Source organism: Lemur catta, chromosome 14 (genome assembly GCF_020740605.2).
Source record: "Lemur catta isolate mLemCat1 chromosome 14, mLemCat1.pri, whole genome shotgun sequence".
NCBI lineage: Eukaryota > Metazoa > Chordata > Mammalia > Primates > Lemuridae > Lemur > Lemur catta.
Window position 1 is genome coordinate 41,955,638 of NC_059141.1, and position 17,234 is coordinate 41,972,871.

The 17,234-nt window shown below is 41.7% G+C and overlaps 1 protein-coding gene across 1 annotated transcript in view; it reads left to right on the forward strand.

Annotated features, from left to right (window-relative positions):
- Positions 1-4,318: 4,318 nt before the first annotated feature.
- The window catches only part of ARID5B (AT-rich interaction domain 5B), a 177,956-nt gene continuing 165,040 nt past the window's right edge, over positions 4,319-17,234 (forward strand). The window contains exons 1-2 of the mRNA XM_045569077.1: positions 4,319-4,373; positions 4,805-5,059. Coding sequence (XP_045425033.1) covers positions 4,353-4,373; positions 4,805-5,059 — 276 coding nt within the window. The 5' untranslated portion in view covers positions 4,319-4,352. The remainder of the gene's footprint in view (positions 4,374-4,804; positions 5,060-17,234) is intronic.

The following is a 17,234-nucleotide window of genomic DNA, read 5'->3' on the forward strand; positions in this document are numbered from 1 at the left end:
GACCAAGCAAGAGGGAGAGCAGCCCTCACTCGAAGTCCCCAGGTGGGCAGCGCAGAGCCCCACGGTCTTCCAACCAGCGATGGGCCAGTGCTCACAATGACCTAGCATCCCTAGCATCAGGTCACGCGCTGGCCACGATCCACCCGTCCCCCGCTTCGCCCCACTCACTCCCCGCCTCCTTCCCCCTTTCTCTCCTCCTTTGCCTCCCGATCGCCAAAGTGACCCGAGCTTTAACCAGCGGAAGGAGGTCAGGGAGACATTCACCGTCCCTTTTTTGATCCATGTGGTATTTTCTGGAAAAATTAACGGCTCCTAAGCTGGAAGAGGAAAGAAGAAAAGGGGGAGGGGGGGAGGGAGGGAGAGCTGAGGGGGAGCAAGAAAGGAAACAGCCAGGTTGAATTCCCAGTCTTTATCAAGCAATTCGCTCACCGATGAGAGAAAGCTGCAGTGGCAGATTCGAGCCACATGCGGTAGTGTGTAGCAATTAGTAGATAAAATGCTGACTAAAGTGCTAAAACATGAAGTATTATTGTAGCCAAGGTCAAAAATGCTTCAGTTGTCTTTTGCAATTTGGGGGAGGGGAGGCCCAGGGGTGCACAGAGAGGTTTGCATTTTCGAAATGGTTGCCTTCTTTTTTCAAACTGTACTTTTCCTTTTTTTTTTACTTTTTTTTTTATGATCCTGTTTATTATAGTCCAAGCTGTCTAATTATGTCACTGCTGGTTTCTGCAACTAACTTAATCCTCCTGATCCTTTATGAAACGATTCACAGAGACTGAATAATGTGTCTTACTGGTCCCCCACCCCCTTGAGGGGTGAGAATAATTTTTAATTTTTTACCTTTTAAATATACCAGATAATTTAAAACAGATAGTTGGATTTTTGGCTAGCAAAGCAGCAGGAATATAGATGTGTGGGTATAGATTCCTGTGTTTCAGTACAGGAAGAGCCCAGAAATAGTGGGTCATAAACATATACTGCTCCCCCTCCCCTTTTATACACAGCGAGTCTCAGCTACAAGCTTTTTTATAGATAAATAAAGCAGTTGCTTTCATGATTATAACTGTCCTGAATGGATCGTCTTCTTACAACATTCAATCTGTTTATGAGTATTTACTTTACATTAGCCCAGGGACCCTGCACTGCAGGAGTTTGCCTCTATTCCCCTGGGTGTCGGTGTCTCAAGTCTTACATCTGCTCCGTGATTGATGGAGCCTTGAATCCACGTTATTACTCTCTCACAAGCAGAAATCAAACAGGCTATTAACTACATTACTTCAAAGAACTGTTTCAATACAATCTCCTTATCTTAATTGAAACTTTCTTTGTATGGATATTTGCTACACAGATAATTTACAGGTGCCTATCAAGCATTACATTAAAGAAGAGTTAAAATAGAGGGTTTTTTTTGGGGGGGGGAGGAGTAAACACCATTGTGATCTGTAATTTTAAAAGGCATTCACAGTATTGGACCTGAGGTTTGATTTATTAGATTTATTATGTTCGTGGGGGGTAGTGCTGTAAAAAGAGGGGAAAGGTACCTCTGTGATTCAGTTTTGAAATTTAGCATGCATCTGATTACAAGACTGCAGATATTCAAAAAGACTCAGACCTAGATGCCTGCAATTGTTAACATCTCAAAAACCTTATCTGAGAGATTAGGCAGCATGCAGCCTAGTTCAGTGCTTACCTTGAAGAGACATAGAAAAAGGGTTTCTAATTAGATGAAGTTCGTTACAGACGCTTGAATACTTATAGCACCAAAGACAGTAGAAGTTGCTTAGATGCTGTAAAGAGCTGTGTATTTTTAAAGAGAGAGATTTATTATACAATTGAGGGATACCCTCAGGCATTCTGTTGAGGTTTCCTGCATAAATGCTGCTGCATTGGTCATACAGGAAACTGACTCAGAGTCGATCTCAAATACGATCTTGTCAAAATACTGCAACTCAAGTTTTTTAATATAGGATTTCTTGAACTCAATGTATATATTTATGCTAACAGGACAGAGAGTAACAGGAGCCTTAGGCATATCTCATGTATTTTTTTTTAAATGTAAAATGCCCCTCAGTCAAGTCCATTCATATGTTAAAAATGAACAAAATGGGTTATTCTAATCAAATGTCTGCCCTATGCATCATAAAGTTAAAAAGAGAGCGAGAAAGCATGAGAGAGCTGTAATTTCTCTTTGTAACCCATGTTTATAAAATAGGAAGATCAGATGAAATTTCAAGGAAGATAATTAAAGAGTGATGTACAAGTCATAATTTGGCTAATGCAAAAGATAGGAGACTGAATTGTTACATTGTGGTCCTCCATGGTACAGAGTTGTGATATTACTTTAAATTATTAAAATACTTTTCGACAGCTTTCAGAATACCGGCTCTTTGCCATGGGCTTTTATTACTTATTGTAATTGGAGGATCTGCCATTTTCTTTCGTTTATCTCTGTGTGTATAGAAACGAGATAGATCTTGCCTTTTATTACTTCCCCATGTTCTGAATCAAAAATGTGGTTTAGATAATGTTAAGTGCCCTAATTCTTACTGCAGCGGACGCAGACGTTATGAAAAGGCATAAAAATACACACAGAGGGTCTTTCCACCTCAAGTCACTGAATATGAGGCATTTGTGCTCTGCCGGGTGTATTAACTTCAGCCATGTGAATATAATTTTCATTAAAGTAATCCTGTTTCAACTAGATGCTGTGACTAGAGGTGAAACGTTGCGAAAGCGTTAAAAATAGCTTACTAGTAATTTCAACATCCTGTAATTTTATCATAGATCAAGTTTCAACTGTCACACTATACAGACCTTATTCCCCATATAGTACATGTTTACTTTTTTAGCATGCCAGACCCACTTCGGAAAGATTGGTGCCAATATAATAAAATCGGGGGGGTGCTGGAAGGAGTGGGAGGAGAGCGGGGGAAGGGGGTGGGGGAACGTGGGGGAAACGAGTACACCATTTTACATCAACACTGCGAAAATGCAATCTAGCCTGGCGGAGGACCGGCAGCTGGGTTGGAGCGAGCGAGGGCTTTGCAGTCTCTGCCTGTTCCTTGTTCTGTCGCTCTTAAGTTTCTCTGTGTTTGCATAATAGCCGTGCATGCAAACCTCGCAATGCTCCAGGGCTCCAGAACAATAAATATACACATTTAAAGCCTTTATTGTCTTACGGTTCATGCCCCCGGTTTTCAACAGCTTAATTTCTGGTTGTATTTAACTAGTTTGCAAATGGATTTTTTCAGTTTCAAACTATTATTGAGGAAGCTCCCCTCCCTTTTTTGGCGGGGGAGGGGTGGGGGTGGGGTAGGAGTCGGTATATTATTCCTGTAGCGCTGGGTTATATAAACACATTATCATTTGAGAGCGCCCTTGGCGTCCATCAGCATTGTAAACACGTACTAGTGTATATACTTCAAAATTAAAGAATGCACACGCAGAACCAGGAGCCCGAATTCATATTCTGAGCAGACTCACTGCTCGCATTTATTGATTTATCATGCATCGTTTATTGTTCCAGTCCCTAAATGCAGTCGCTGTCCGTTCAATATTGTTTGCAAAATCCTGAGATGTGTGTGCACTGCTCACTTGTCTTTCTGTTCTTTTTTTTTTTGCTGAGTATTTTTTTGCGAAGCGAACAAATGCATTAATATTTATATGTTTATATAATCGATAACCCACTTTTCCCTTCCATGTAAATAGGCATCAAAAGATAATTTAACAGATTAGTTCTCGAAAACATGGCAGTGAGGAAGCGTAATTTAACTATCAAACAAATCTACATGTCTAATAACAGCAAATCTGCTAAGGAGCATTAGAAAGAGGAGCAGCGCCCCGGAATCTCTGCAGGAAATGTTCTTTATATTAGACATATACAAGCAGGTCCTGTCAGATGCACAGCGGAGCTTACTAGCCCTCGTCTCCTCCAAAAATTTCATCAGACGATACCCCTACACAGGGGTATTAGAAAGAGAGAGATCGCATCTCCACACAGTTTAATGGTGGATTTTATTTTTACAAATCTTCCTATATGTTTTTTGCCTTGATCCATCCTCTTCCCGCCGAGATCGTACGGAGCCTTTCTCCCGATTATGAATTTGATCAAGCCGTATTTGGAAGGAAACCCACACAGTTTTTAAAGGAGCTTAAAATTGAGTCGTCAGAGAAATATTAGGACATATTTTCAATCATTTTGGTGCCAAAGGGGAGGCAAGAGCTCAGTTTTATATTGAGACATTACGCCGGCTGAAGGCAGAAAATGCTTTACCCTGCCAGGACCTAATGCAATCCATTCAAGCCAACAAGTTTGGAGAGAATGTTGAGTTCAATCAATTCAGAACGTCGAGATGGAGCCCAACTCACTCCAGGTATTTCGCTCTCCTCCGCTCCTCCGATCCCGGCACCCCCCCGGCACCCCCCAGCCCCCCAGCTCACCCACACCTCTGCACCCACCCACACCCCCCACAAACTTTTCACCAAACTTTTACCCTCTGCATCCCCCCAAATCATTTTTATTGTTTAAAAAATCCCCGCACTGATCATACATACATAATGTAATTTTACCGCCTCAGATGGGGAGGTGGGGAGAAGTGGCGGTGGGGGGGCCCGGAGTTATTTTTTTTTTTTTTTTGAGGGAGGCAGAAAATTTGTGGGCTCTATTCTTTTTTTCACCCAGCGTTATATCTGTTGGGTCGTCTGTATTAAGAGTGTGGATGTCTGTGTGTAAATGTGTCTGGGAATAGATGTTTGTGCTCTGATGGTTACATTATTTATTTGGTGCTTTTTTTTCCCCCTGCAGTGGGTCGGCTCACCGTGTGGCTTGCACGGACCTTACATTTTCTACAAGGCTTTTCAATTCCACCTTGAAGGCAAACCAAGAATTTTGTCCCTTGGCGACTTTTTCTTTGTAAGATGTACGCCAAAGGATCCGATTTGCATAGCGGAGCTCCAGCTGTTGTGGGAAGAGAGGACCAGCCGGCAACTTTTATCCAGCTCTAAACTTTATTTCCTCCCAGAAGACACTCCCCAGGGCAGAAATAGCGACCACGGCGAGGTGGTAAACCTATCTCTCCCTCTCTTCTTTCTTTATTATTTTCCCCCCTAGTACTGCTTATTACAGGGCAAGCTTGAAAATACTGTATTCACTTCTGCAGGCGAGCAGGATCGACTCCTTTTTTAAAGGGGTAGCGCCACTAGCTGGGGCTCGAGTATTTTGCCATTGTCAGAGTTTGGCTGTCAGCTTTACAAAGAGGATCCAACTGCTGATTTTAGTCAAGATCAAATAACTTGTTCGAGAAGGGTTTTGTTCAAGGATGTGTGTGTGTGTGTGTGTGTGTGTGTGTGTGTGTGTGTCAGATCATTCGCTCTCCTGCTACTGCCTCTTGAACATCACATGCTTTTTATATTTTTCTGCCTTTTGAAAATTTACCTTCGTGTCTGGTTCGATCGGGGCTGGGTGGATTTCTTTCGGTGGGTTTCGATATTGTTCACGTATTTTTTTTTTAAAGTAAGTATTTGATATGTTTAAGAGGGCGGAAATTACGAAATGGAGGCAGAATGAGATCAAAAGCTATTGAGTTGGCAAAGACGTGTTGAATAAAGTGATAAATGACAGGTACTGGAATAATACATTCAAATAACTTGCAGATCTGCCCGGGCGGATTTCAAAGCGGTGGTGTAACCGGCACAAACACGTTAAGCATTAACAACTATCTCTCGCCCACTCCCCCCCCCCCCGCGACAAGCCATTTGATGTTCTAGTTTCCAATTACTCCACGCAAAGTGGACGCCTTCCTTCGCGATCTTTGGGGGTGTGTGGGACGGGGGCGGGGAGGGCAGGGCAGAGGGGTGTGTGCTCGCCCCCCGGCCCTGCGAGTCCGGCGCCCTCCGTGCCCAGACGGCGCTCCCGGGGAGGGCGTGGAGGGACCGAGCCTCCCGGCACGTTTCTGGGCGGCCGCGGGGGCGCTCGCCGCGCTCCCGGGAGGATGCCGGAGGTGAGCCCGCTGTCACTGGGCGCCGGGGCGGCCGCCTCCCTTCGGCTCTGTCATTTCATGTGTGACCGCAGTTCTGCGGGGTACCCTCGTCAGCTGACCGACCTCAGCGCTGTGGTACCTGCCCGGGGAACTATTTGGGGGAGTCTGTGCCCACGGCGCGGCGGGGAGGGAGGGCGCACGGCCGCCTGGCAAGGCTTTGTGCTGCCAGAGCGAGAGAGAGCAGGGTAATCAGACTGAGACTTTTGAGGGCAGCCAGCTCTGTGCCAGGCTCTCGAGCTTTCGAGGTAGGTGTGAGGATCTTTTTGTTAAATGAATGGTTTCCCCTTTAACTCATCCTGGGGCTCCGAGCTGCCAGTCCTTCCAGAAATCCTTGGGCTGATGGAGTTGATTGTACTTTTGGCATCGCCGGGTCACTCCCTCTCCCTAGGATCGAATTACCCGTCGGAGCTCCACGCCGGTTAATTACTGGAGTTCGTCAAAACGTTCGCCCTCGAATCTGCCTTTTCAGAAATAAGCCCCTCCCTCCTCCCCCGCACCCCCCACCTCCTCCGCCCTCCCCGGTCAGCTTTGGTTTTTAAACGTTCGTATTTCGCGACGTCCGCCTGCAGTTTTACAAAGGTGTTGTTTGGAAATACTGTGAAAAATCCTGCAACCTACCAACAGGTTGAGCTCTTTCCCCCTCCCGAGGTCTGGCTCGACCCCCTCCCCCGACCCAACTCTCCTGCGCAGCTGTCCTCCTCCCCCTCCCCCTCCTGATTTCTTATTATTTGCTTTTCAAATTTATTACTTCAACATGGCCTGTGATCTGGAAAAGGGAAGGATTAAATATCCAGAAAAGAGCTGGTGCCTAATAGACTTCTGACTAAACCCAGGAGGAAATTATTCAGTGTTTTATGGGATATTTTGTGGTCACTCTTTTATTTTTATTTTTTTTTTTTGGAATTAAAATTGGAATATTTTTTAAAGACCCCCAGTTGACCCCACTTGGTCCTGTTTTAATTTCTGTTGGTGTAATTAAATAGTGAATTCTGATTTAAGAATAAAAGCTATATTCGCTGAAGGGTGCATCTGCTAGAAGTGTTGACAGTGAATAGATATATTTTTAAATATGTGATTTCTTTTTAACTGTTCATTATGGGGAATTGAAAGCGAACCATTGTAATGATCTGTGCATTTCGTCACTGCTATATGAGCCATACCTGAGAAAATTAATCTTGCCATTTAAAAGTAAACTCTAGGGGGTTTGTGGAGGGAGATGGCTCTATTTATAATCCTCAGCTGCATATACATCGTCTAATATTATGCATGATTTGTTTTTTAATGCTAACACGGCTGGTAATTAGCTGTATGATTATACTTGTATATTTCATTAGGACTTTGGCTGATGTCATTGTGAATTATTCAGCCATATTAAAACAATTTTCAATTGAGATAATGACACGCCTCAAAATTATGCAAATGCAGACTGCATTGTGCAAAATAATTATGACAGATGTAAAGCAGGTAGAAAGTTTCCCAATGCAGATCGGTTTTCCACCCTGGTGATGTCATTTCCCCCCTGGCCTAAGTTAGTCATTCATTAGCAGAATAGCAGCAGCAGTCTCCTGTGGAGCAGAGCCTACAGAAACCAGCATTTACTGCTGGCACCTAGAGGGGGCAACAGGGCCCTCTCATTAAGAAATTTGCTTTATTTTCACTTACTCCATTAACTTGTTTATATACATTTAAATGATTTTTATTATTGATTTTAAATAGTTTTGGATGATGCATTTGCCATTTGCAATGTGTAACCGAAAGAGAAAGGTTTCTTGGTGACATGCACTGTTACTTGGAGAAAATGTTCAGCACATTTAATCAGCCAGTACAGTTTATTTTAAGTAACCAAATGGAGGTTAATAATTTCTTGATTGAGCTGACATCAGCATCCATTTCAAAAGGACAGCCAGGACTCAGTATGCTTTTTTTGGTTTAAGAGAATCATTCTGCCTTTTTATGATTTCTTGAAATATAAAGACGTCCGTTCTAAAAGCAGGAAAATCATCATTGTACAAGATTAGGAATAGCGTCCCTGTGTGGTTTGCTATGATTTAAAGAGGGCTTTTTTTGGGAATAGTTTCTCATTGACCCTGGCAATAATTATATGACGCTGGATAAGGCAGGACTTTGTATACCCATTTTGCAGAGGGGACATAGACTTAGAAAGATTATGTGGTTTGTCAAAGGTCACTAGGCTAGAACCCAGGCATCCTTAAACTTTAAAGTTGCTTCCCCCCCCCACCTCCCCTCTAGTGAAACCTACTCTTGAAACCAGAGCCCGAATGCATCATATCATATTTTAAAAGCATGTACTAATGTGTTTAATTCCTCATACATTTCAGAACCGTGACTAGTTAATCAGCTTTGCCAAAGGTCACCAGATATTTAAGTAGCAAAACCATTCTTACTGTATAAAGTTCAGCTAATTCAGGCCAGTGTTATATAACAATAAGTTATATTTTCATAGTAATTAAAAATCATTAGTCATTTATTATTAGTTTTAATAATGATGGTGATGATTTGCATGCTTATATACACTGCTCTCTTCATAAACATCCAGTGTTGCCAACTGGTGTTGAGGAAAAGCATTCCAGAAAGAGTCACATTTTGATTCTGCAACTTACTCTTTGACCTTGAAAAATCATAAATATATTGAGCCTCAATTTCTTCAGCTGAAAAATGGGAACAATAGGAAGGATGACGGTGGATTGTTGTGAAGATCAAGAGGCATTATATGGACAAAAGTGCTTTATATGCTGTAAGTGCTTAAATAGAAGGAGTTATGATTATAGTTGTAGATATTATTACCTTTATAAACAAAGCCAAAACATAATAACTTTTATGTCTGTTGGAGGTTCTTGGACCTAATCATGATGCTGTCTTAAATTACCATGAAAGTGAATAGCAAGGGCCATGTGCAAGGAGTTAAGTGTCTTCAGTAATTACCTACAATTGCCACAATTCAGCCAGTAGCTCTTCAGAGGAGGAAAATGGCAAAGTAGGCGGGTAATTGGTTTTGTTACTGGGAAACTTCTGATTACATTCATTTTCAGATTGCCAAGTGCTTAATCTATTGGCAATATACCCTCTTAAAATAGGTGGATGTGTGAGCTTGGATTTCAGCCTGACCAGTCATGGCTTGGGTTTTACAGTAAGGTTTGCTGGTCATTTGCAGCTGTGAATGTCATGTCAGGGAGTGAACAGCAATCATACCTGGGTGTTACAGATTCTAGTATGCATTCAGGATTTCTAAAAGTGGTTTGGCTATCACCAACCAGTTAAAAATTGTTTAAAATGCATATTCTGGGGCCCCTACTTGAAATCAACTCAATTAGAATCTCTGGAGTTGGGTCCAGAATTCTAAATTTTAAACATTTAAACAGTCTTACTCTAGCTGTGCAATCCTGGGCAAGTTCTAAACTCTCTGTGGCTCTGTTTTCTCATCTGTAAAATGGAAGTACAATGCTTACTTCCTAGGACTATTTTAAAGATTAAATGAGTTAATACACATAAAATGCGTACAACTGAAGTTGGCACATAGTGGATACTTCAGTAATAGTTGACTGTTGTTATTATCATTAATATTACTATAATTGTTCTCATTGAAATTTGAGACTACTACCATAGACCTTGCTGAAGAACAAACTCTTCTCTCTGTGAGAGGGTGGCACCTAGGTTGGTTTGCTAGAACATGTGGCCATCCAGGTTCCCCCAAATCAGGCTGTTTCATCTTTGTGTTGGGTTTAGCTATGTCACCAAAATAAAAGACTTCTTAAGGATGTATGTTTTACTACTTAAGTATACTGTCAACTAGATCAGCAGGATTTTTTAAAAGATTGCCTGGTTTGATTATATCTGGAGTTGAGGCAGACACATTCTGGAATCTAGAAGGTACTGGATTGGCCTTGTTCTTCCCTTTGGATAGTTCCTCAGTCTTGGTCTATATCCATAAACTGATTATTTTAGAGATTCCCGAGACCTCCTAAATGACCACACTGGCTTTAGAAAATTGCTGTAGCTTTTCCGAGCCTCAGTCTTTTCATCTGTAAAATGGATTTAATGATATCTACTCTGCTGAGAAAATTAGAGATAATACTAGAAGGGCCTGGAATGTAGCATAGTACCTATATATGAGAACTCTCTGAACAATGGCTGCAGTTATCACAGTTAATCTTTTGTTTTTAGTAATCATCTTAAGTTAGGAAAAGGAAAATCTTTACTCTCCACCTGGCAGGCCTTTTAGAACTAGGGTAAGGACTAAAGACTTACATGGAGAGAATTTTTTTGGACTATGACAGGGGTCAGTCAACTAAGGCCTCGGGGCCAAAACCGGCCCACTGCCTACTTTTGCAAATAAAGTTTAATTGGAATGGAGCCACACTCATTTGTTTATGTATTATTTATAGCTGGGCTTAGGCTTCAACAGCAGAGTTGAGTAGGTTTGACAATTACCATATCTCTGGCAAAATGGAAATATTTATTATCTGGTTCTTTATGGAAAAAGTTTACTGACCTCTGGCTTATGGGGTTGATTTGAAGTAAGGTACATGATTGTTTACCTGTTTCCCTTTATTACGTGGGTTTGGGGTAAGATCCAGTAATATAGGAAATAATTTAACATTAATATTATGTCATTAACATTTATATATCTAAAACTCTATTTCAACATTGAGTCTGGGATGTTAAAACTTGTTATAGTAAATTATATTTTGTGTGGTTAAGATCCATACTCTAGCCGATATTGGTATTGTCTATTTTGAGTTAATCCAAAACTACTTGTTGGGTACTAAGCCTGTGCTCAGCACTCTGCTAAGTGAAGAGATAGATACAAAACAGCTTGTGATTTGACCCTTTTTTCAAGAAGTTTACCAATCTTGATAGGGACGTGTGATCAACAGGTTTAAAAAATGTGAAAACAACATAAGACACTAAATAATGCATAGATAAATTGCACTAATACGTGTAATGTGTGTTCAGAGTAAGGCTCACAATTGCAGTGTTTTTGGAAAAGGAATTCATTCAGTTCCTCAGATGCTGATTGAAGACCTACTATGTGCTTGGCACTTGGGTACAGAGAAAAGGAGATGGCCCCTGCCCTGGGGAGCTCAGAGACTACCTCCATAGACAGACGTTGGTCACAGAAAAGCCTCTTTCCATCAGACTCTTTCCATCTGGGTTCCTTACGTAAAATTGAGATTAACGAAGACGACTATTTGTAGCCTTTCATAATCTTTCTAGAAACTAGAAAGTACTGTCTTCATCTTTGAATTCTCACTCACTGTACACATATATTTATGGGGTACCTACTGTGTGCCAGATCCTGTTCTAGGCCCTGGGGATATAGCACCAACAAGGTAGACAAGGATCCCTGCTCCCAGAGAGCGTCCCCAGTGGTTGCTTTTAACCTCTCAGGGACTTTGCGCCTCCTGCCTTGTATTACAGTTATTTGTGTTCGTTTCCTTTGCCTTGTGGCCCTCGCTCCACCCCCTCCATAGTGCTATGCCTTCTGCACGTCTGGGTCCCCCACAATATTCAGTGCTATCCAGTGAGTATTTATTGAATGACTGAACCACCTCATTTAAAATGCTTTCTTGGGCACTGTCCCCCTTCTTTAAGCTTGACCTGATTTATTTCTGGTTGCGGGTCACTCACATGTGTGCCCAACCCACAACCCCATCTCACACTTTTTCTTTCTCTTCTAGTATCCATAGTCATTTTGCACTGTATGATGTGAAGTGTTTTTTTTAGGAGCACTGACAAAGATAGGAACAAATATTTGGGGCTGGGTGATTAGGCCGGAGCCAGCATCTCTATTTCTCTGGGCACTTTTTCATTCTTCAGCATTCAGCCCATAAAAAGTGAGGGTTTGGGGTGGCAACCTATAGAGAGTAGACTTTGGGGAAGAAGAGTCGCTCCCTCCTGAGTGTTGGATGGCAGTTCCCACGAGCCAGCATGTTTTTCAGGCTGAGCGTCTTAACTAGGCCACGTGTTTGATAATGACTCAACAATCCTAAGCAATTAAAACCTTTCTTGACATTTAGACTGTCAGGCACATACTAAGGAAATGTTATTTTTATGAAATACAAGAGTCCACACATGTAAATACTTCGTTATTAATTATTAATAAAGCATACCATTGTTCATAGTGGCATCTAGTGATATATGACTCAGGCTCATTTATCAAAGTCTAGTTTTAACCAATATCCAGAATATAATTGCTCAAATCAAATGCATTCACTTGTCATTTTTTATAGCCAGTGTAGTTGGATATTTGCCATCTTCTACTCAGAATAATATTGTAGCTAGTGATTACCCATCGACTTGGCTTTTAAAGAAATTTAAAACAAATTTATTGATTGTTGGCTTAAGGATCCATTTGCCTCTCAGAGATGTGGTCATGGATTCCTGCATTTCTTGAAGAATCTGCTCCCATGCCCTTGCCCAAGGGTGGGTTTTTCCGGCCACGCCGTGGTCCATGCTGTCTTGCTGGAGATCAGAACCTGAGCTTAAGCCCTCAGAGTGTGTCACTCACATCCTGTACCATGAGCATCAGTATTGACAACACATTTCAAACATGCAGATGATGATGATTATTGAAAGGGTGCTTTAGAATCATGCTAATGGCATCAATCTCCTTCACACACTTGCGTAAATTAATTCTGCTTTTAAAATCAGATGCAATGTTAGCAGCGTTAAAGATGGATATTTGACATTTATCACGCAGACTAGGACGGGTGGTTTAATTATGTGAATTTTCTGTAGGATCTTTGTGGCTGTATAAATAGATGCACAGTGGCTTGTGTCCTTGGCATATGACCATCAAGTTTACAGTCTCATCTCCATTCTCGTGCCCCAGTAAGAAAAACAGGTAGCAGAGGCCACACTGCTAGTCAATCAAGTGACCCCATAAACATCTTTCCCCACACCTTTCCTTTCTCCTGCCTCCGAGCACACCCTGCTGTGAACCATCCCCTCCTCCCCATAGTTGAGTTCCAAGCCCGATCAGTGGCACTAAACATTAAACTCTTGTCTTTGAGAATAATGGGCTTTGCTTTCTACACCCTCAAGCATGTTGAGCTACTGTGCAAGCTGGAAAATAAAAATGTTCTAATTGTGTCTTTTAAATAAGCATAGGAGTGAATTAATTAGACCATATTTTGTCTTTAGTTGCTTAGTTACACAATAGTATTCCTGAGCACGCGTAAGATAAATTGGCTCTTTTTGTGCTGCTTGTCCCTTAATCATAATTACTGTATTGCTTAGGAGAGTAAAGCATACATAGATTTTGAATTTTTTATTAATAGTCAAAAATATGCATATGATATATAAAGTATATGCTGTCCAACCTGTTTTATATGTGGGAAGAAGTTTTATTATAGTGGTAACATTTGCATTAGTTGCTCAAAGATGTAGTTCTGGGAAATACATAATTGAAATGTTTTTGAATTGCTTTTTCTGGCCTTTTCAATCTTATTCAAAATAATAGTGCCTCCAGTCCTGGAGCAGTCATTCTCATTTGATTTAACATCTTTCTTTGCACTGCATGCGCGGCGCCCAGTTTTAACCCTGCAGGGTCTAGATGAAGTTCTATGATTCATAGACCTCATACATTGCGCCCTATGTTTTTTGGCTCATGCTGTCTGGGGTTGGGGGGCGGGGGGGTCAGAAGAGCGCTTTGGTCTTGCAGCCATTACTCCAATGCTCTTCACCCTTGGCACACTTCCCTGTTCCTTGGGGAAGTTTGCAGGGTTAGAGATCACAAGAATTTGTTTTAGCTTGGGCTGGACGACCCTACATGCTTGTCTTTTGGGGACTTGTGAAATGGGATATTGCTACTGGAACTGCCACCCCCACCCTCCACCAAGGAATGCAGCAAGAGTTAGACAGCTTGGTATAGTTATTGAACAATAGGAGAGTCTGGCTTAAGACCCAGGATACATGCTCAGTAAATGTATGTGAAAACTGACCCCATTGTTCTGTTGTATTTGAAAAGCAAGTAAATTATTTACAGATATTTGCTAATTAAAGCACATGTTGTTTCACCAGCACAAAAGAACACAGTATAATCGGAGACAAAGAACTAAGTGCGAATAATTTAAATTAAATTAAAAATTTAATTCTGTGTATTCTTCTTAAGGGAGGAATATGTTTTAAAAATATGTATATAGAGAGTAGAAGAAATTTTAAATAATTTAAAAAATATGTATATAGGGTATTGGTCAAAGGGTACAAACTTTCAGTTATAAGATGAATAAGTTTTGGGGAGCTAATGTACCAGCCGAGTGACTATAGTTAATAATATTGCATTGTATACTTGAAATTTGCTAAGAGGGTAGATCTTAGGTGTTCTCACTACACACAAAAATAACTATGTGAGGTGATGGATGTTAATTAACTTGATTGTGATAGTCGTTTTATAATGTGTACATATATCACATCATCGTGTATACCTTGAATATATACAGTTTTTATTTGTTATTATACCCCAATAAAGCTAGAAAAAATAAAAACTAAACACGTGTATATATACATGTATGTATATATGTATTTATATATATGTAATGGTGATATACACGCATCCACACATATGTATATATGTGCTTTTTTACCCCTACAAGGGAAGGCTTGCATGCACAGAGATAACAGGCCAAGTTAACATCTAGTTACTTGTCACTAGGCTTGCCCTAAGCTCTCTGTGGAACATTAGATGGAAACAGTGTTGACAGAGTCCTGCTTTCCCTTTGGCTCAGTCTTTGCTTCAGTCTAGTTTGATCTGGGCTCAGAGTAACATTGGAAATAAAGCAAATTAGCCAGATATTGTACCAGGGAATAAAAATCTTCGCACTCATTGCCTTTTCTTTAGACCTTCCTAAATGATAGGCTCAGGTTTAGTTGTTTTTCTTCTGTGACCACCCAACTTTGGCAGTGACCTGGTTGGAAATTTGCATTATGGAACAAAGGCTGCTGACACGAGGTAAAGGTCAGACCAGTGAAGGTCAAATGAAGAGAAAGTCACTGGTAACGTTCTGGAGACTTTCTCGTGGCTGGCACATCGGTGTATTCATTGGTAAAGTTGATCCCTCTGGCTTTGCTGTCTGCGGGTATATTTGGTTTTAGGTGTGACTAGCTTCAGGGCCCTTGGTGGTGTTGATAAAAATGATGGAGAAGAATTGCTGTGGTTATTTAAGAAAAAGGCTCATGTCTAATTTGCCATGGACGTCTGAATAGACTCGCAGGATACATAAGATGGAAGGGATTGAAAAGAACGAGTCCAGCCCCCTTTATTTAATAGATGCAGAACCTGAGGCCCAGAAAATCCCGGCATGTGCTAACAGCTAAAGAATAACAGAAGCAGAACTAGAACCCAGCACCCTGCCCTCAGGCATGGCGGTCTGGTCGGCTGCTCTGGGGAAGGGGCTGCTCTCTTGAGGTGATGCCCCAAGCAAAGCAGGCCAGTGCTTCTCATGGGTAAGCTCAGGGTGGGTCTCCCAGTGCCTTGTTTTGCATCAACAGATGGTGCCACGGAGGGACGTCACTTATGCAATCACTAACGGACAATATGGCTTTACTGGAATGACAAGATGCTTACTGGAGGGTCAGTGACGACACAGAAGCCAGGCTTGACATTCAAGGTCCCAGACTGGACCTCATCTTCATTTCCTTCATTTCCATAATCTTTCCTGAAGCCAGGAGGACCCTCTGATCGTGATACTGTTTATGTTGGTTTAATAAAAGCTTTGCCAAAAGGTGGCAATCTTGGTGATAAATGGAATTACCATTTCTGCCAATATCTGACACTCATGGATGGTTTCATTCATTCAGAAGTTTTTAATGAGTGCCTGCTATGTGTCCATTTTCTGCATGAGGCGATGAATAATGAGCATTGACTAATACACAAAGATTTCTGATCCATAGAGCTTATTTACTTTGTTATAATAAGAAGGAGAGAAGCAACTTGATCGATACATCCAAAATGGGTGGAAAACCATCTCTAACATTTAATCTTAGAACCACATTCACTCTTCCTTCCAGAGTGCTTTCTCTTTTCTTCTCTGTGTATTCACAACCCAGAGAAAATGTCCCACCTTTCTCTTTTCCAAAACTGTCTGCAACAGTTTTACCCACAGTGTTTTCAATGAAGTCAAAGCCACAACATTATTCATTTATTGAGCAACTGTTATGTGTCAGACAGAGCATACATTAATATATAAATATTAAAAAAATTTCCCATTTAATTGTCTTGGGTATTCTGTAAAGTTGGTAGTATTTTGACATTTCCATACTTTATAGATGATGCAACTGAGGCCAACTGACCTTTAAGTAACTTGCCCAAGGTCCTGGATAGATGAGACTTAGAGTCAGGGTTGAAACCCAGATTCTCCCTGATTCTGCCAGAACTGATGGGTGAACTTCGTGTCTGCCTATAACTTTAGAATAGATGGAGACCTCCCAACATTGGGACTTTCATTATATACTGCCCTATTCTTTCACTGAGCCTTTATGAAAGCTTCTAGCCTGATCTCTAGGAACTCACAGTCAAGTTAGCAGTTGACTGATGCACAGATAACTCACTAGAGATACTGCATACGCGTGCCATACACTTCACAAGGGCGGAGTCTCAGCCTCAGTACCTCCAGAGTGCCCTTGTGTGCAGCCCAGCACTGCGCCCTGGAGAGACAGAGGTGGAAAACCAGCCAGAACCTGCCCCCATGGAGCTTACCGTCAGGTGGGGAGCATGCATGCGGTAAATCAGACTGTCTCAAATAAAGGCATGATTTTGTGTTGTGGTCAGAGTGATAAAGGGAAAAAGACAGGGACCTATGACAGGGGTACCTGATGTTGTTGGAAAGGCCTGAGGAGGCATTTTGGAAGAGATAACGTTTGCGTTCAGGTGTAAAGGTATCCAGGGGTGAGGACTGGGGAGAGGCTTCGAGGCAAGGTATAGAGGTGGGAGTAACCTGCCTGCAGGAGGCCGTCTGCGTCAGTAGGCTGGGCCTGGCCTTGTTAAATCCATAACCAGGTTAGAGATGCCCACCAATGCCAACTGGAGGCACCTATTGTTGAAGATATCCTGTCGACACCTAGATAGCACCTTTAGAGACGATTTACATTGTTTGGCTGTTGAGATAGTTGAAAACAGGGAGAGCTAAGGCAAACTTGAGCCCCATAGGCCAGATCTGGCCTTCTGTCTGTTTCCTG